Source organism: Apteryx mantelli, chromosome 3 (genome assembly GCF_036417845.1).
Source record: "Apteryx mantelli isolate bAptMan1 chromosome 3, bAptMan1.hap1, whole genome shotgun sequence".
Lineage (NCBI taxonomy): Eukaryota > Metazoa > Chordata > Aves > Apterygiformes > Apterygidae > Apteryx > Apteryx mantelli.
Window position 1 is genome coordinate 83,704,558 of NC_089980.1, and position 21,316 is coordinate 83,725,873.

A 21,316-nucleotide genomic window follows, 5' to 3' on the forward strand; every position below is an offset into this window, starting at 1 on the left:
CATCCTGAGATTTAAAGCTCTCCACTGCTGTGTAGCAGAATGAATAAGGCTACAGCTCCCCAGACAAACCTGTAGAAGTGTTCATATATCACCATAGCCTATAAAAAGATTATAGTCTTTTATTAGTGTGTTTGGCTTTTTTTTGTACAGATGATTTAATTTTCAATAATAAAGTTCAATAAATTGATTCCCTAATCATAAAAACTTGTTTTACACATTATATACACAAGTACCCGGAGACTACAGCCATACAGAATATCACAGTTACACCACATACCTTCACACAGAACAAGCTGGGGAGAGGTGTTAACTGTACTGACAAACACTCAAAGATCAAGTTGTGGATATGCACAGTGCATTTGGCACAGCTCACTAGAAATTGCCCACGCAGGGACAGTAAAAATAATCCCAACTAAGTGATGATGTTGATTAGTTCAACTGCATTAATTCCAGGAGGGGCACTTATTCACAATTAAATTAGCCATCAGAAGAGATTTGACTAAGTTGAATCAAATGCAGCTGAACTAATCATTTTAGTTTCATTAAACATCCCTCTATAGACAAACCCTAGATCTTCAGATTCATCTCCAACATAAAACAAATCATTTTAGTTGAGATATGCAGAAGTTTGAGGACCAAGGGCAGCACAAGTAATAAGTGTTCTTTGGCAGATTGATGCAAATATAAAAAATAGATTACTTCTGAAGACTAAACTAAGTTTTTCCTCCTTTTATTTCTATTTACTGCCAGCACCAGAACTGCTTCAGTGACATAGTTGCATGTATACATGGTAACTTATATAAAACTTTGTTTTGATAAAACAAAATGCACAATATAGATAAACTTCAATACTCAAAATCCCCTCCAAGAGGCTATCCACTCCCCACAAAAAAAAAGTTTAACATTCAGCAAGAAAACTTCTTTATGGCAATGACTGGGCCCAGGAAACATTGCATATGATTGTTTCTGTATTATTCATTTTATGCTGAATATACAAGAAGTGATGAACATCAGGAGCCAAACTACAGAAGGGAGGCAAAGATACTGAGCATTCCAGCTCCTATGGAATGCTAACTGATGTTTTCTGACATCAAATAAAATAAGTTAACTTGATTAAGTGTCCTTTTACCTTTCATGGGATCAATCAGACCATAGTTCTCCCCTGTATCTGCAATCTGATCTCAGTATGACAATAAAAATACAGCAGCTAACAAGTTTATGCAATCTGTTTTATAACATTACATCAGCTTATGACAGTTAAAATATACTATTTCACAAAGAAGCAGACATTCATTTAAAATCTGGAAATTCCCTTTTAAAAGCAGTTTTTCTTTTTAGTGACATGCCAGTTTCCTGAAGGAGATGCAGTCAGACTCATTCTGATGAGAAAATGAAACACTTCCAGAATAAAGTGTCCAGGAGTTCTACAGCCTCCAGGGCAGAAGGCTGAAATATTAATGTTTGTCTCCAGGAATACTGCTCTAAGGATATTGATTTGTCCAAATGCTACAAAGACTTCCAATTTCAAATTACATTCAACATTAAGAGTTTAACTAGACTAGGAAGTTCTACCATGAAGACTGTTTAGCCAGCCTATCTACTTCATTGTTATGTTGGTTTTGAGATACTGTAGTGGAATTCACCTAATCTTTTCCTGTCTATCACAGACTTCAACTCAACCTTTGAATGGACAGTTCAGAACAAGCCTAACAAAAGGCTTAAGCAGACTCCCCTGCTGGGTACACAAACACAGTAAGCAAGTCATGTTTGTTATAGAAGTGGACCTAGTCCATTTTCAGATTTTTCCAGCAAGTAATGCCAAAACCTTAGACAGCTTGTCACATTAGGTTAGAATTTTATGCCTAAATAGGTAGACAGTCAATATATAGCACTGTTTATGCTTGTTCTCTATAGCAGAGTGACCTCACTGGTGCTAGGAAAAGTTTCACCTAGAGCTATAGGAATACCTTTAAGCCTCAAAAAAAAAAGGGGGGGGGTATTTCTAGACAGACTGGTTAATTCACTTACCACAGAAGCTTCCAATCCTTTTTATTGGGTCTCTTCAATATTTCTGGAACTTGATATCTACACTGCCAGCTTAGTCCTGATAGACAAGGAGCAGTCTCTAGTCTCATGGTTACTAGAAAAGATACTGACCCATTAAATTCACACATTATATTAGTCACACATCTGCAGATGAATTTGACCATTAGCTCTGAAATGCCCAATTGTGAGAAATTAATAAGAAACAAGAAGTGAGGGACATAAGAGTTCTTCCTTGGATTTGAGAAGTACCTTCAGGGCATGGAATGCCCTGGAGATTTCACCAGACCGAATTCTTACATGCTGTTTTGGTCACCAGGACATGAAAGTGGTGTAATTAAGCTTTGAACAGCTTGGCTTGCAATAACTGTCTTTTGCACAGAGCAAACCTGTGAATTTCCCCCTCCCCATAAACAGATTCTCACACACTCACACAGACTCTCTAGAAAGGTAAGACACTTTATTGAATTTGTTGATAAATTAAGAAAGGACTATGAACCAGACTTATGGGTCACAGGTGCTTGTAAACACAGACATCAATTCCTTTCCATGGAAAGCCTGACTTAGTGTGCTCAGCCAAAAGTCACTTTCCCCAACGTTGCTCACAGGCTGCATAGTGACGGAGAGCAGAGAAAAAGTCTTCATAGCTGATGTTCAGGTGGGAAGGCAGAGAACTGAGAAAACAAGTTAGAAAGAAGTTAATATAAGTAGCTTTTATGAGCACCACATGATTGGTATGACCAGTCAGGACCATCACTACTTAAAGCAAGCTACTGTCTTGGTAACCTCCTAAAGTTATTTTCAAGACAAGTGTTATCATCATGCAACTCTTTAGTAACTAAATTAGCTGTCAGCATCTTTTGTCACCCTCTAAATCAAAGCCTAGCAATTAAAGTGCATAGGGTACTAAGTCAGTGAGGAAGTTAAACACACATCTGGGTAGACCTGTGCTTCTCTAAGTGCCCTGTAAGTGCTCTTAGACTTTAGTAGTACAGCAAGTAGTCAGTTTAGTTATTGCCAAAGCTTGAAAGTAATCCAGAAGCATGACCATCTTATGCTGTCCTATTTCCATTTTATTACATCCTTACAAGTTTCACTCCTGGATTTTGAGTGGCTTGCAAGTTTCTGTATAGGAAACACCAACAGAACTGGAATCTGTCCAGCAAGACTAAATGGTGACAGAAGATCTTGTTCCTTGAATCTCAGGACTAAAGCTTGCTGTTGCCTAATCATGGCTGGAAGCAGCAATAAGGCCTAAACACTTGCCAGATTTTCACTTAACATTTTAAACACCCTTAAACTAATCTCAGGACATCTTTGTTTAGAGAGAGTTCCTCTTAAGGCTATTTCTATAAGGTAGGCCAATACCTATTTAAGACTTCTTGCTTATTTAAATATTTTTCTAATCTGTTTCACATAATTTACAGGAAACTCACATGATCTCTGTCAGTCTGATGTGCCAGGGAAGGAATCCTAATGTGCTGTCCACAGGACCAAACTTCAAGACTAAATCAGGATCAGGAAATCCATTTGTACCTGTACAAACAACAAATTAAGTTAGTTTTGCCAAATCCACCAGAATGTTTTTGTCTTAATTCTAAGTCCTAAGGCATCTGTTTTAAATTGAATGCAGACTGCATGTGAAGTGAAGCTCCTGAGGACAAGTTAACGATTAAAAGCCCAAAAGGACAGACTGGTCTTGCACCACCTAAATAGGATCAACTAAGCAAGAGCTGTTGTTCTTATAGCAGCTAGCTTTCAAAGACTTTGTAAGGAAGTCATAGGAAAACAGATTGTTTTGAATAACAGACACTAAACTGCAACACTGCTGTTATAACTGACTTGCCCTTGTTTTGTCTTGGCAAACTGGATTTTAGTAGGGCAGAACATAATGTACTTGACCCATACTTACTACAGTGCTAACTCAACTATGTGGAGTTGAGGTCAAGCACAGCAAAGGCCCACTAACACAAAGACTTCAAGGAGATTTCTTTCATTCAAGGGGGCCAAATTGATATCACCACATGCTATCAAAAAAACAAATGGTAATAAAAACATAATAAAACCTTAAGTCAGATTAACTGGCTCTTAGACATCTTTCTGGTTAGATAAGCAAGAAAAGGCAGGGGATTTTTGCTAGTACTGCGTAGACAGCATGACCCATCTCAGGGCAGGACTAGGTAACACTGAAGGAGCTCACTGGGTGCCCACTTTTACTGCCTATACCTGAAATTCTCAGTCACTATTATTCAACTAGTCATATCCCAACCAAGATGACTCTGTTCTTCCAGTCTCTGGAACTTGAGACCTTCTGCAGACAACTGTTTGTATGTTAACTTTCCAAGGAATGAAGTTTTGTAGCCCTAATACTACAGTTTGATACACAAGGAAGTCTTCCCTAGATAAGAAAACCTAAATAGATCTTTAGCTTGCTGTCTTGCTCACCAGTGAGAGCTTCCTACTGATCTTCAGAGGCTGAAGACAATCAGTGGCCCGGCAACATTGTCTCCCTTTCATACACTTCTGCCATGCCTGAGCTACTCCAAACTAAAACCAATAGATAGGCGATAAACTTAGAATGAACAACCTTACAGTTCAGCTTTTTCTGCTAATCCCAGAAAGTGGATTATGGCAATATGAAAACCAGCATAGCACCAAGGACCAAGAAGCTAAGCTCTTTTTCATGTGCCTATCTAGCCCATCTGAAAAGCACTCCAGCAGTCATAGCCCTACTTAGCTATAATGCTGCAATCATGATTATTGCATGATATTTCTGATGTATTTCTTGCTGCCCCTCCCATTATCCAAGAATTCCACATGTTAACTGCACAGGTGCTTATATTGCATAATTCCTACCTCAGAGATGAAGAGTTTAATACTGCCTACCTGCTCTAAATTTCAGATGTTATTTCCATATATATATATATATACACACACACACACACATATTTTTAGTAAGAGCCTTATACAAGCTTAAGTTTAGTCATGGGGGTACTTAACATAGGGAAGAACAAAACAGGAGACTGAGGTCCCATCCAGTTTCCCTCCCCCCAGGTTTTTAACTAAAGCTGGGGACTTCAAAGAAGTTCACACCCTCCCTCCTGAAAAGAATCATAACAATAGCAATTCTTTTGCCAGAGGTAAGTAAACTTTATATTATTCCCAGAGATATGCATTTCTAATCAAGGATTAAGTATTTGGACCTTATGTGCCAGAGTTCAGAGCTTATCTCAAAGTGAAGAAATGTGTTATAAAGAAAGAACTGCTTATTTGCTGGAAAGCTAGCATGTTAGTATGAAAAAGCTTTGCAGGGAAGCAAGGAGAATACTTAAAGTGGGGATTCTTGTGGAAGTGGACAGTTTTACTCATCAGCTGATTCAGAAGCTGAGTACTCATCAGCTGGCCAGTTCAGCAGCAGGATCTTCAACACTGTAATGGCTTTTCAAACAGGAAAGGACCTTCAGAGATCTCAGTTAATTCTAATACTTCCTTCTGGTTCCTATCTGAAGATGGAAAATGAAAATGGACACTGTGTAGTATCAAGGTCAGAACAGCCTATTTAAAAAGCAATATTGTGCTTTCCACTCTACATCTGTTTCTCTACCTAAACAGATCACCACTGCAAAGCTACCTGACACATGGAAACTCCCTTAGAGCTGCTAAAGTTACAGCACTCTTCAAGTTTAGCACACAAGATAGGGTTTGGGAGCAGATTCTAAAGAAAAATGCTGAAAAGCTTTGACAAGATAGGAATCTGGCAATATTTCCTCTAGATCAGGAGTTGAGAGAACTAGAAAGAAGTAGCTTTATCAACCATACAATTTCCTTTATTCTTCACATATTTTATACGGTAACTTGAGCCACCCAATTTGACAAACATGTTTACTGGGAATGCTGATAGCAAGTAGAGACATTATAATGCTGCTGGCACCTACTTTTCTGAAAACTCAAGCTGGTTACCTGAGACATGGCTCAGAAGAAAAAGTACTCTTACACTGAAGAAAGCTAGTCAGGTTGCAAGAGTTAAAGCATGACTGGATTAAGAATCAAAAGTCACAGGATAAGCTGAAAGAATCACAGTATTTTAGACGTGGACTTCACTAATAACCTCATTCCAAATACAAACAGTAAGTGAAAAAAGCAAGGAACTATATTATCATGCATTCTAAATTAATATGTGAAAACAAAGCCTTAGGAAGTCAACACAAATAGAGATAAACCCATACAAGGGGTAGCTATTCAAGTACTGCTTTTCAGAACTCACTCCCAATTTACATCAGTAACTTAATACAGATGTTCATGTTCAATACCTTGCCATTAAGGATGCACAGAAGCTAAACCTGCCTACAACCAAAAAGAACAGTCTCCTGAGCTACAACTAAAATGTCACAGAAGGCTAGTGCTTCACTTCCAACTGTCCTGAAACACTGAAACTGAGAATTAATAAGCAGTGATAGTTAGTGATAGACATTATTCTTAGTTATGAGCCACACAAATTCCACAGTCTATTTTAAAAATATACACTTTTGACAGGTTAAAAAAAATCTAGGATTTTTTCCTGTATTCAGCTAGCATGCATTACTTGAAGAGTCACATAGATTTACTAAGGCTATTCAAACTGAGCTCAATAGTTTCAATCCGAACACTTATATGTAAGGATAGAAGATCAGGATTAAGTGCCTAAGAAGCTATAGTTAAACAGGCATCATTGGTCAGAATTCATAGATGGATATCAACTGTCAGTCTTTCACAAATCAAATGCTAGTTTTAAGAAGCAATTCTCCATTACCATGTTATATATTCTGAAGGCAATTTAAGAAAGACATTTAAGTTAATTCCTCAATTAACTAACACTACACCTATTTAATAACTGTGTGCTAATGATAAAAAGCAGACTAAAAAGTTCAATTCCCACACTAACAACTGTTACAATAAGAAGGAATCATGCAGTATGCTGACACCACGTGTAGAATTCAGTCTGAGATTAAAGATCTACTTGAAATGTCTAAGCTCCCACTGCAGTCAGAATCTGGAGAGCAGCTCAGCTGACCAACCATTTAAGGAGGAAAAGAAATCCCCCCCCCCCACTCCAATAAATAGGAGCCACACTATGATAATGTGCCTGCAGACAACCAAGTTTAAGTGTCTTTCCTGAAACCTGAATCCTGCCTAAGCTAATTACAGCAGCAAGTAACATGCATGGGTCACCTAGGGAAGTAGAGCACTCCAGCCCCTTAGTACTTCTGGGGAAATGAAGGTTGTATTTTAAACTATTCCTCCTGCATGAGATTAGGGTTGCCCTGCCTCTTTATTGCTATTGCATGTAGCCATGCACCTCAGTGCAGAGTCAGCAACCTGCATGAATTAGTAATGAAGATAGGCTAGCGTGGGTTATGCAGCAGCAAAATATTAGCAAGTGCTCTGTCACTCACACTCAGTGTGATAGCTAGGCAGCAGTAAGAGCTTTAACTGCTGCAACTCTATCTGGAAGAGACTCTCAGCCCACACCCAAGTCTGCATGACACTAACTTGCAAGGAATTAACTGAAGTTAGAATATCCTACTTTTGACTGATTCCAGTAGTACTGTTTCCTCAGAAAGCTCACCACAGAGCATCCCACACAGGTTGAAAACTGCTTGAAATAAGACCCTCCAGTTTAGCTTAGGCTTTCCTTTCAAGCTTTTTAGGACAGAAAAAGCAAACATCGATCTGAAGAAGTTTTAGCAGACTACAGGCTATGATCATTACCTACCCTGGTAGACTATGAGTCAGGGTAAATATGTTCTAAGCAATAAACACACTAGGGACCAGATGAGTTATGATTTGATTATTCCTTCCTTTCCTCCTCTCAGACCATATCATACTTACTACTTAATAAGTTGTCTAACACATTCACATCCAGGTCTGTGTATGTTCTTCGCTGCTGTGCTACCAACTGACAAAAGTTCTGAGCAGCTTTTACTATGTCTGCTTTTCCATCTTCTGGAGACAGCACCTTCAATGCAGATTGGCAATTTAAAACTGAAAGTACAAAACATAGTTTAAAAGCAACAGAAGTATAGTTGTTTTGAATGCGCACTTTAGATATTCAAAGGATGTGATTGAAAGAAACTTGTAATTTACTTTGCATATTATACACTATTCACAGATATCTATCACCCATCTCTTACAAAAGTGAGTGTCAGTCTTCTGAATTCACTGCATTACTAATGAGCAAGTTTAAAGCAACTATTTTGAGGAATCTTGTGAAGTGGTTTAATCAATGTCAGACTCAGGATAGAAAGACTGCTCCAGGGAAGCAGCATTGGCTCTCATGTTGTCAGGAAAGTAGTGAGACAAGGGCATCTAGGTAGTGACTTGGGGGTGGCAAACAATGCAGAAAGACTTACAATTCAGGGAAGAACAAAAAGTTTTAATTTTTATCCTATACAAAACAAGTTATAGATGTAACAGCTATTTTGGACACTCATGTGACAGGATTTTTAAGCCAGATCCCACCCCAAATATGGTTAGAATCTTTTCAACAGCACTCCAAATTGATGCAAAAGTTACAACATTGATCTCCAAGATGGCTACAGAGAAGCTAGGAAACAGGTAACACCAGAATCCACCCATTAATCTGGAAGTAAAAGGTCTGTGACATACAGAGGACATTTCACAACCTTACTGTTGTCAACATTGTGAGATTTAAGAGTTTTCTAAAGCTATGCGAATTAGCATTATTACCTGTTTTGACAGGGTACTTGAGAGGTAAATTTACCAAGCAAACTGAGGTATACAAGTAATTGGTATACTAATACCAGCTTGAAGTAACTATGTTAAATACCAATGCTATTAGTGTGCTTTGTATGTATGTGCATAACAGACCACAGTAACATTTAATAGACAGACCCAGCATTTTCAGTTATAATATTCACTAACCAGTTATTTCAAAATAACTTCCAGAGGAGTAAGCTTCAGACAGTGTTCCTTAACTGCAGTCATTTCACAGACAAACCCAGACTTGTCAGCTGGAGTATCAAATCCCAAGAACCTATGCCTGTAAGAGATGGAGTCTATGCAGGAAGTATAAAGATTTGCTATGAGTGGAAGCCCTATAATACTCAGTTTAGGGGGCACTATGAAACTCCTGTAGAATTGAGTTTCATCTCAAAGTCAGCTTTTCCAGAGACTACCTACTAGAGAATATCTACTCTGTCCTAGAAATAACTGATACAACTTGATACAGTTGTGGGCTGGTACTTTGAGAGTGATGCAGAGACCCCTACCCTCCCCTCTTTACAGCAAGATCAGGAAAAAGACTGACCTTAAAAAAAAAAAAGGAGGAATGCTATTGTAAAAGAATATTTCAACTCACTGCAATTGACAGCATAAAAACATCTTAAACTGAACTAAGTTATTCTATCCAGGCAACCACAGTGAAGACATCTATATTTTTCAGAGATCACTTGATTGATTTGTCAATATGTTCTGTGTTAAAGAACATTTCTTTATGATAGTACATAAGTATACAAGACATGTCATTTTGCTTTCAGGAAAAAATAGAATAATCACATGGAGGGGTGGATAAAGTCAACTTTTCAGTTTAAAGTTATGAAGTTTCTGGCCTGACTGTGGTGTCTTCCATGCAAAAATGGAAAATTCTAAAGAGAACGGAAGAGGCCTCTGCTTTTCATAACTGCCAGGACAAAGACTGAGACTTAAACATATCATTTTTCAGTCAGCAAGTCTGAGAAGTCTTTCAGTTATTCTTTTGAAGTGGACAGGAATATCCCAATTTCAATAGGAACAAGTAGATATGCTAGAGTTTGACTTTAATGGCCTCCCTACTCTGTTCTCAGCTGGTTATTTCAACTTTCATAGAAGAATAAACAGAAAGAACGTGAAACTCAGGTGCTTTCATGCAAATGTTAGTACCTTAGGCTAAATTGCTTACAAAGGTGAGTTTACACAACACCACTTGATATTGTGCTAAAAGGCTGGCACAAAGGGTCACACACTGTCTTATCAGCTCTTGTAAGGGAAGCAAAACCACCAGCAACTCTGTTAGGAAAACTGTTCAATCCAGTGTCCTTAACAGGGTTCAACTCTAGGTTTCCACTTTATCCCAAAGACACAAAATAATTCTTTGTAAGATTATTTTATTAGTATTACAGCTTGAGCTGGGCGCCTCCTCCAAGGGACCCGGAATGGAAAATTCCCTGGGTATTTATACCCCTACGGGTTAAGGTCTTTGTCCATTCTCTGATTTGTTGCACCAATGATTGCTTGACAAGCAGTAGCTTCTGTGCTCTTGATTTGTTTCCCTGTTGTCTCCAGGCAGAGTTATGGTACACTCTGATCAATCTTGAAGCAGTTTTGTTACTTTATCTCCTTGTTCAAATTGGCTCAAACAATTTTGTGATAAGTTCAGCAATGTGCGGCCTTAGGCTTCAGTAAATTTAGCTACTAGTCCTAAGCAAATGCTATTATACCCAACAAACTCATCCAGAAGCATCTTAAATGTGGCAAAATGCACTATAGCTTGTGAGGTCTAGTTTCAGGATCAGAAGTCTGTAAGATGATTATCTGAAGTCTCATAATATAAAAACCTCAAGTTTTATTAAATATTATGCATGGTTGTTAAAAGAGCTAACGGTATCAAACTATCCCTTTAAGACAAAGGCCTGCTTTAGTAAGTATACCTTATGTTTATTATTTACTACACTTTAAACAGATTTCTAGTGTTCATTAGCATCCTTCAGTAAAAGTGAACACTTACTGCAGTTAGTATTGAACAAGGAACATCAAATTTGAAACAGATATTCCCATTTTCCCACTTACACCTCATGTAAACCTGCTATGACAGAACATGACAGTTTCTGCTTAAGCCCTTCTCCCTCCTGGGGTCATTATACATTGTCATGACAACAGCAGCTTTGTTCTTTCCCTTCTTTCTTAACTTTGAGGTATTAGCTTAAGTTGGGAAAGATGGAAGTGTTAACCTGACATCAAGTTTCCTTGCAGTAACTCTGAGGCTTTTTCAGAGTCAATCTTGCTGAACCAGTGGAGAATTGAGCTACACTGATACATTGAGGGGGTCAGTGGCACTAGGGCCAGGCTAAGGGAAGATCCACCTAGCAGAGGGTGACACCTTGGTGTACTACAGTTATGAACAAAAAAACACAGAATAATTTAACACAAGCTGAGAAGGTTGTGAGTGATCTGACATCGTACTTAATGAAGGAAGAGGTCACAGTACACAGGAAAGTGTTTAAGTAAAAGCACAGTTAGCAATTCATATATAGCTTGTGTAGATTCTTCCTGATCCCCCAAGTTCATCTCACCTTGATCAGCTTTGTCTTGATTTGCAAATTCCACTGTGTATTTGGAGCAATCTAGTCCCAAGAGTTCTTGTTGCCGTTTTAAAATTTCATCCATTAATCTTGAGTTATTCCTCTTGAAAATACCTTTAAAAAAAATTGTATGTCAGCCAACTCCTATAAAGGATGCTATGAAAACTATGTGGGAAGAAAAAAGAATACGATCAGTACTGGTTTCAAACTGGAGTTCACAAGTATGGTACAAATCCAAAGCGGATGCTACTGCACATGACTAGTTTCAGTGACCCTGGAAAAAGAAAATGTAGTGAGGCAACTTTAGATCTCATGTGCTTCTGTTCCTCTTTCACTCAGCTTGCATTAAGTAACTAGCAGCAAGTGCTTAAAGGACAGTTTAAGATCTACCTCGCTACTGTCTTTAATATGATGGACAACTTAAGATAGCAATACCTTATCAACACAGGACCATCAAGTCACATTAACACCAACTTTACTGCCTCATCCTGCTTTTCCAAGACACAGACACACTACCATTTACTGACCCATCATTAAGGCGGCAGGCTCACAAACAAGTCACCACAAAATGAAACAGAACACTAGTTTAGTTTATCAGGCCACAGGAACTGTCCATTCTTATGGCACAGAATCTGTGTCACCAATTTCCTAATAAGATTTCACAAGCTGTATATTGCAGGGAGTTAATGCAGTCCCACGGGGCCTTTATACTTAAATATTTGTGGCAGACATATTCAGTGCAAGAGACTGTACAAACTTGTTTAAGCAAGTATATTTGGATTCTTGTTCTAAAATAAGTTCCAGCTCTTACTAAAGAGATCACAGCTATTTCTAATTAAAAGCCACAATAAATAAGCATTACAGCTTAAGTATCTACAATGCAAAAGCATGGCTAAGCATATCTCCTAGTTTACTTAGGTTTTCTAAATGAAACTTGTACTGATTATCAGTAAAAATTCTGTAAATCAAGCGATAAAAGCATTATCAATTCCTATGTCAAGCACTTAATATTGAACCCATGCCACAGTCAGCTTACAACACAAAAAACTGAGTTTGTATACAGATTTATGTTCAGGCTTATGATCTATCACTTCAATCTAATTCTAGTATTAGAAACTATTACAAGCAGTTTCTACATAAGTAGTGGGTCAAACAGCATAAAAGCTTCATGTAAAGACTAATACATTAGAAGTTAGCTCAAAACATTAAATGATACAGTACATTTAATATGCTAGTCTTTTAGCTCTAGTGAGTTAGTGTTTTTAATATCAGCTTTATATGGTAGTAAAGCATCTGGTTCTTTTCCCATCCTGGACACTTCTAGCAAAAAAAATAAGTTATTACACATTTTAGTGATGCTTATGACCAATTTCACATGTTGACAGTGAATCTCTGAGACAGCAACCTTGATAGATGAAACTTATAGAAGACTTGCACCAAGTCTAGATTAAAGTTAATTCATTACTATTGTTACACTTCGTGGTCCTGCTTATTAGACTATATTCATGCATATTAGAAATTAAGAATGCTGCTTCATATAACTCTGCTAGGATAAGCTCATTTCGCACAGGAGTTAGCGTTGAACATTTTTCCTAAATGTAGGATCAGCAACAGTGCAGCTACAATGATTGCTAGACCAGGGCCATTTTCAAGTTTAATGAGATCTGTACAAGGTTGGATGTGCCTCACACCTTTAAGAGTCACAGAAAGGAAACCATCTTCCACATTTAGCAAGTTGGCATAATGAGGAAAGGATACCAATCTGGGAGACAGACAGCAGCTCTCTTCTTCCCTTTCCCCACCCTAGACTAGTGACCTCCATTCTTTTTTGGTGAAAAGTTGTAACCTATTCCAGTCAAATATCAATAGAACAGGCCTAAGGATCCACACAACATCAACTTTAAAGTAAATAGACATTGAGGATAACAGAGACTAGACTACAGCTGGAAGGTGCTTACTGCCAAAAAAGGTACATCAGATAGAAGAGACTCAGTCCAGATCTGAAACAATGGTCCTTAATACACACAGTACATACGCAAGACATGCTAGATGTATTCTTGAGCTATCTGGGGCTAGCTAGCATTTAATTTCTACCTTCCTTGCTTATCTCAATGAGCTCTTTAGGTGTCCAACGTGGGTCCTGCTTTGCCCTTGGAATAACAGTTAAACATTAATCAGAAGCATCTCCAAATAAGAACTCACTTTGACACACATCTGCAGTTTTCCTGCAGAGAAGAACCTAAAGCACAGATGGATGTAAACAAACTAGCTTAAGCGTTCACTTAAAAAAAAATAGCATTTAGGAACATTACTTCCTCCAGTGTTTTGTTTCTCACCGGATGCATAAATCTAGCAAGAGCAAGTGTTTAACTTTCTTATGAAGGCTTATGGTGGCCACAAGTTCTGCCACAGTGTGCCCCAAAAGGTAAGGTATACAGACCAAATTCACATTTAGCTTTAAAATGATTTTACATGGTTGTGGCTCAGACGTAACACTTTCTTCACAATATCTCAAAATTCAATTTGTCAGAAAAGTGCATTTTTTAACCTTAAAAATACATTCAAGTTAGTTCTGGAAGGTGCTGTTACTAATTTAAACATGACAACTATAGAAGAGTTAATCATTCTACTCATGCACTAACAGAACCATGGAGTGTTCCCAAGCAATGAAACTGTGCTTCTTAAGACTACCTTCCAATTTTGTTCAGTTTTCCATACAAGTTGAAAGTAAGTCCATAACAGGATTTTAACATAAGAAAGTTAACATTCTGACAAGAGGTCTAATAATTTGGCAATACAATAGTCATTTGCTGTTAAGCAGGGAAAGTTTCAGTACTATTACCATTTCTGATGATAGAGAACACTAATAATGAAAGTTTCGTGTTTTGCTCTTGGTAGAAACACTGCTGCTTGTTTTTTGAAAAGCAGAAGCAATTTTGCTCAATCAGAATTCTGGAATCATTGCAAACTGGGGCAAATACTGTGAATTTTCCAGCAAGTGATTTCTTTTAATACTTAAGCATATTTAAGTACTACCACCCTCAAAGAAGAAAGCTTCAGTTAACTTCTTATGAGAAGTAAGCATCTGCTTGAACTGTTTCCAAGGATAACTTTTGTTTTTGCAACAAAAGCTGCAAAACCAGGTATTGGTCATTTGTTCTCAGCCACATTACAGCTGAGGCAAACCAGAAGCATTTTATCTTCTTACACCAGTCCTCCATTACATGGGTCTTCTCCATGACAGATGCCTTTAGGTATCAGAATAGTTGCAAAAACCTTTCCAATTTGCAGTCAATGAATTATGGTGTTGCAGCAGCAGGTAGCATCTGACAAATGCCATTTGTCACTACAAGACCATGAAGAGTCCAGCAGAAGTAGGACTCAAAACTGACAGGAATTGCAAACTGGAGGGGAACAACTGGCATAAAGAAACACCAGGGGTGTCAACCATTTTGTTTGTCTGGCTAGACTACTAAAACTGCTACTTGTTAATGACTCCATCTGAGTCAAGCAATTTGAGTATTACACTTGCCACTACCTAACATGCTATTTTAATTAATGAAATTAGTTTATTCCTTGTACCAGGACAATTTGCTTGGATTTACTGCTATGCCAGATCAGCTCTGTACATCTGGGCTACATCAAGCTCTGACACCTCTGGAGTCATGAAAATGATCATTTCTGGATTCCAAGAGTCACCAAGATTAACAGAAGGGTATTTTCTGATGTCAGGTAGATGGACTGAGTACATTGTTACTACATTTCAAACATAGGCTTAGATTCTAGGTTGCTGTTCTGCAGGACAGAATTATCTGTTTTGACATAAGACTAACAGTTTGACTAAGGTGTGGAATATGAGCCATTTTCTCAAGCTTAGAGAAAAGCTGAAAGCTTCTGTAGGTGTAGCATCTGTAGTTCAACAAGAGATAGGAAAACCTATCTCTTTACAAGAGAATGCCTTACTAAACTTAAAGAATACACTTCTGTAAGAGTTTGATTAGCTTTCTCTCAACTTCTCTCCAGAAGAATCATTAGATAAGTGTTTTAAGTGCCAACTATTAACAGTTTCAGAAACACATCAAATCATAACCCAATTCAAATAATGTACATTCAAGACAGGAAAACTGTTATAACAAATTCTGCTTACATCCTACTGTTGGATCACATTGGGGTTAGTTTATCAACAAAAAGCAGGGTTTGGGTCATTACACTTGACCTCACAGGATATTGAGAGCTAGGAAATGCATTAGGCTGCATCTATCCCAAGATTCCAGAAAAATGTAAGCGAAGTACAAAGCAACTTCTGGAAATGGTTTAAGTCACTTGTTTCATTCACATTAAAGCCACTTAAATCAGAGCTAGCCAAAAGGAAGAATTCAAAGTAGTACTTATAACCTAGTAGATGACCATTCCTCACACAAAATTTCCCTTCAGGAAGAAATGTAGCAGGAGAACAAGAACTCATCAGCAATCAAGAGATTACTACTTTCACATTGTCCATAACTACAAAGGGGTTCTCTCTTACAGATAAGCTTTATCCTGTTTAATAAACAGGAAATCTGAGAGCCCCTGCCAAGCGAACACTGAAATTCAAATGCAAAGAAGTATTACAGTTTTAAATTGAATGCAAAGAAGGTACCACATGACACCAAGAGCCCACAAAAATGCTTCAGTGGCATGAAACCACAACATACTTGCCTTCCCAAAGAAGCAAACACTGAACATCCAGTCAGCTCTATAGATTTTATAGACCAGATCTGCTTAACTACCAACTAATCTAGAAAAAGACTACAAGCCCAAGCACTCCTGGGGCTAACAAAAGAATTTTTGGTTATCACAGTACCCCATCTTTCCCAGAGTTTCTATAAGAAAATTGGTCAGCTGTAAAGCAGCACACCAAAAAGATAAATCCAGGATAAAGATGTACCAAAGTTTTAAATAGAGTAGTAGCAAGGGTTTTATGAATACTTCAATCAGAGGCTGAACTCAGAAGCTCAGAATATTCAAATGCCAAGATTCAGCAGACTTCCTAAGAGTACAGTATACTTGTCCCAAACTTTTTCAGGAAAGCTTCACTGATGGACAGAAACACTCAGTGAAGCTCTCATAAGCAACAAAGTAACTTTATTGGAAGAATGTTAGTGTATTTAACACTGGTCAAGGCTTCTGCTCCCCAGCAGATATTTATTTTAAACTGCAACTATTGATTGCATAATCATTGCCTTCTGACTGCTAGAAGGCTGCTTTATTTCCTCAGAGATACTTAGTCATGCTGGTCAAGACCTTATCTTCCAAGTAACAGGACTGGCAATACAGAAGCTCACAACAATAAAATTTTACCCCAAAATCATTTAAATAAGATTTTAATTGAACCAGATTTGATAACAGGATATGCACAGTAGCATAAAGCTTATTCCAGCATCGTTCTGTTGCATCTCAAAGAACTAGGAGAACACCAGAGAATAAAATAATGCCATCTTATGTCTGCTTGGAAAAAGTCTCAAAGTTGTAAGAAATTGCAAGTCAAAAATACATTTATTGCAGTACTGAACATTTACTCAGATTATGGCCCTCCTGTCATTGTACAGACATCTTTTTACTCCAATCTTTTGCTTTGGAGATCTTTGTACATTCAGAGAAGACAGCCAAGTACCTGATCACATTCTACAAGTAATATCCAATATGGTTTTAATGCACCGGATTCCAACTCCCCACAAGAATCAGTTTAACTCCAGTCAAGCTGCCCTTAATAACAGTTTGTTAAAAATATCCTAGAAGTTTACTACTGTAAGCAAATAAATTGCTTGTCTGCTATTTCTTCTTTGAAGAGTGTCATGCTTCCCCTCGTTGTTTCCTCTTTTAATGAGAAGGATCTCACTACTACAAGAATGCAATGAAGGAAGAGGAAACTAATTAAAATATACTCAAGAACATATAACAGAATCAGAGTGCAGGTCACTGCATTTCCTTTTTCACCACACCCCATATCAGTGGTAACGCAACATTTTTGATCAGTAGTTGGTACAATCATACCTACATAGAACCTCACTGAAGCAGCTCAGTAGACCAAAAGTAGTAGTTTCACAAAGTGTTAAGTGCTCACTTGAAGACAAATGCACAGTGTAATTAAGGCTCACTCTCTGCTATCGATAAAGTTGTACCTGACTTGTTCACATTGACTAATCTCAGGATACAGTTTAATATGGGCATACTGAAACCAATGAAAGTATTATTGCTCAGTGTCCCAGACATCACTATCACTCAGAATCAGATTTGGTGACAACAAATTAGCAATGTACTATAGGACAGACTTGTGCCTTAAGTAGGACACCAAAGTGCTGTACACTCAAATCCAGATAACATAAGGAGTTTAGCACTGAGAGAAGGACAACATATCTGCTACTATCAGAAGTATGCATATCCTCAAGCCAGATTAATGGCTCTATTTGCTCAGAGCTCACACTTGCTTTGAAACCAGTTTAATAGGCTCAGATGTGACAAGATGCTGTGCGAAGACCAGCTATGCCTGGTATCCAAAAAAGTCTGTTGAACACCAGTAAAGAATGCACGCATAACAGCAAGCTATTCTCATCAATTCTGAAAGTTTGGCTAAAGCCACTGACTTAAAATCATTTAGCAGTTTTGCATTAAAACTTGCCTTCAACTGTTTGCTATTGCAATTATGTAGCAACAAGCTGGAATCAAAGCTGGTAAATTAAACCAGCATATTTTTACACCAAAGGACTAACGGAAGAATTAGGTATTAAGAGGCATTATTTCATGATACCAAAGTCATGAGATCATGGTCCTTTTCCAGATTTCAAAAGCTCTTAATACACAGCTCAAACATTCACTTTAATATACAATAACAGCAGCTAATGGAGTCTCCATTCAGGATTTTTTTTTTTTTGAACTGCAGACAGAGAGAGGATATTTTGCAAGATTATTTGGACTATGCTGCTCTTCACAACCTTGTTTTTTGTCATCACATTCACAATGTTGCAACAGTCAATCTTAGATCTGACCTGTGGAGTTCAGCCCATGTCCTTGAAAAAGCAGAATTAGCTTTCTCCTCAGTGAAGACTGTCAGTATAAAAGCCCACCTTATTCTTGCCTTTGAGACAAAGGATCTCGGTGGCAGGTGCTGCTTAAGCATTTGCTGGTACCCTCTCCTTCCTCATTGTTGAATGGTTGTGCAGTGAGCAGTCTGAAAACCAAGTCTGCCAAGAAACACTATTCTCTGCTGGATCTGCTCCACAATTCAGTTCATGTACACATCTGTGCCACACAACGCAGGGATCTAAGACTCTAAGCATGTTTTTTCCTTTCCTTATACATATACACACCCCAACATATTAGGCAATATTGCAGATTACACTTCTGAGGAACTTCAGATAAGCCTGTACAATAAAACGCCTCTCTTCAGACCATGAGGGGAAACGCCCACTCTTGAGTGTTTGCTCCGCAGCATTTAGCCTGGTTGAATGCTCTCCAAGTTGAGAATAAAAACATAGAAAACTTTCTGATAAGCCATTTACATGTTTATGTCCTTGAAATGTTATGCAAATATTTGTTTCAACCATTCCTTGACTTTCAAATGAGGAAGTGAGTATTCTCCCCCGATACACAACATAACCAAGTTTTGCAGAAGCCCTACACAGATGGTCAGTTTAGGCTTAACCAAAGTCACTTACCAGTTCAACTTCTTATACAAGTCTTAAGAGTATTTAATGAAAACTAGCCACCTGACTCTTGTGCTACATGTGCAGGACCATCCATGAAGCAAGAATTATTAAAGGCAGCAGCAAAGGGGAAAAAGAACTCCCCCCACACTAAGTGCCTGCACTTAGGGAAGGTCTCCATACCTCAGATGCTTTACACATTTGACCACAATAGATTCCACCTACTTAGATGGGATGCACTGTTGATTTTTTTTTCCTGAAGGATCACCAGAAGACCATTATTTACAGACTGTATTTTTAAGCTGGCATAAATCTACAAAGTTGATTTAATTTGCATGACATCTGTAGACAACTATCAGAAGTGGCACAAAGTCACAATTAAGCACTGGCCTCTTACAGTCTCATTATTGACAGCAGCATCACTAATAGCTTTGCACGGAAACTTTCCTTTGGGAGGAACAAAGACATAGGATGAAATGAATTCTACTTATTATTAGTCCTTCTGCACTGATAGCTTTTCTAGCCTCAGTAAGAGATCATCTCTCAGCAGCCAGACAGGAAGCCACATCTAAGGAAATTTTGAATATGGCTGATTTCATCTCCTCTGTAGGAAAGAAGACTATGAGGAAGTCTGGTTTGTTTCATAGTCACACCACAGAACTGCATCAAAAGTTTCATCTTTAAGAAACTCAGTAATGTGGGACTCAGACATCTGTAAGAGCAACAGTTCAACAGCCCTACACCTAAGATCCAACAATGAATGAAACTATGTAGCAAACATCTAAAATACCCAAACTCTCATAACTGCTGGCTCAGGACCACAGAGTTAACTTCAGCATCAAGTCTCACCACACCTTACACCAAAGGTAGGCAGTTTTCTCATCTTTTTACCATATAAATAGCACATGAGACAAAGATGCTTACATTTAGTTACCTTTCCATTCTGTTCCTTTGCAAGAGGAAGAGCAACACGAGAACATGTGGCTAGTCACATCCACCACTTCCAGAAATTCAGACAGCTATACACCAAGCTTGAAAGGGCAAATAGCCCAAAGCTCTTCCCTACTAACAGCTTGTACCACACAGCCAAAGCTCCCAAAGGTACTGGCAGTTCCTGTCAGCTCTGAGCTAGGTATGAGGCTTCAGAAAGGCCCCATTGCTCTGCCCCTGCAGCAAGCAGGCAGGGTCGGGTCATCCTGCCCCTAGTGCAGGACGGCACTCACGAAGTCCCCCAAGCTGACCCCAGACAGCCTGGGCGCGGCTGCAAGCTCCGCAGAGGCCAGTCAGCTCCGGGAGGGGGAAGGGAGCAGCCACAGTGGAGGTCAGCACCCGGCTGGGTAAGACCCAGGGAGAAAGAGGCCCCTCAGCTCAACGCCGGTGCCGCAACGCGGCCGCGCCGCGTCCGTCTGCCCGAAGGCGGCCCACCCGCCGCCCGGGCCGGCGCTCAAGGCGCCTCCGCGGTATCACCAGCGCTCCCCACCCCCACCGCTCACCGTTATGGTCGTAGACACTGACATAGGAGATCCCCACTGCCATGCACCACACCACCAGACTAGCCATGTCCGCGTAGCTCGGCTCCTCCTCCGTCACTACCAGTCCCATGTGCACCGGCAGCTTCTGCAGGGCCCGCCCGTCCAAGCGCCACCGCTGGCGGGCCGCCGCCGCGCCCCCGGGCCGCCGCCGCGCCGCGCCGGCCTTGCGGAAGGCGAAAGTCCCCGCCGCGGGCGCCAGGAGAGCGCAGGAGGCAGCGGCCGAGGCGGCGCGGCGCCACAGCCAGGAGCGGGGGCCGCCGGCCGGCCGGCCACGGAGCCAGGCGAGCAGTGCGCGCTGCAGGCAGAGCAGGGCGTGCAGCAGGCGCCACACCAGGCCCAGCGCCCCGCTCATGGGGGGGGGGGGGCAGCGCCGGGTGGCGCCGCCGCCAACGGACGGAGCGCGCGGGGGCAGCGAAGGGACCCCCGAGTGGGGAATGGGGCTCGGGCTCGGGCTCAGCCACAGCGCGCCGCGCGCCTCGCCGCCGCCATCACCACCGCTGCCGCCGCCCCACAGCCCCTCACTGAGTCCGCACCGCCCGCCTCGCAGGCGCTGCCAGCGCAGCCATCTTCCTCCCCGCCGCCTGCTCTTTCACCTCTCACCCCGCCACACGCCCGGCGCCCATTGGCCGGCAGGCCAGCCTCGCCGTCACTTCCGCCCACGGAGAGCGAATGACGTGGCCCTAAGGGAAGGGGAGGTGCCGCTGCAGCCCGAGGTGCGGGCGCG

At 40.0% G+C, this 21,316-nt stretch overlaps 1 protein-coding gene across 3 annotated transcripts; it reads right to left on the bottom strand.

Moving 5' to 3' along the window:
* Positions 1–2,482: 2,482 nt before the first annotated feature.
* NUS1 (NUS1 dehydrodolichyl diphosphate synthase subunit) lies at positions 2,483–21,119 on the bottom strand. 3 transcript variants are annotated; one of them, XM_067293804.1, is made up of 5 exons: positions 20,554–21,107; positions 11,370–11,492; positions 7,912–8,064; positions 3,480–3,579; positions 2,483–2,717 (listed from the first exon to the last, which is right to left on the bottom strand). In XM_067293804.1, exons 1-5 carry the CDS (start codon positions 20,942–20,944, stop codon positions 2,627–2,629), a joined length of 858 nt encoding a protein of 285 aa, XP_067149905.1. In that variant the 5' UTR covers positions 20,945–21,107; the 3' UTR covers positions 2,483–2,626. The 3 variants fall into 3 exon arrangements, 2 of the variants coding, with proteins under 2 accessions (XP_067149905.1, XP_067149906.1); XR_010883767.1 differs by lacking the exon at positions 2,483–2,717 and adding an exon at positions 4,489–5,546 and having other exon boundaries at positions 3,496–3,579; positions 20,554–21,119; XM_067293805.1 differs by lacking the exon at positions 7,912–8,064 and having other exon boundaries at positions 20,554–21,113.
* Positions 21,120–21,316: the final 197 nt, after the last annotated feature.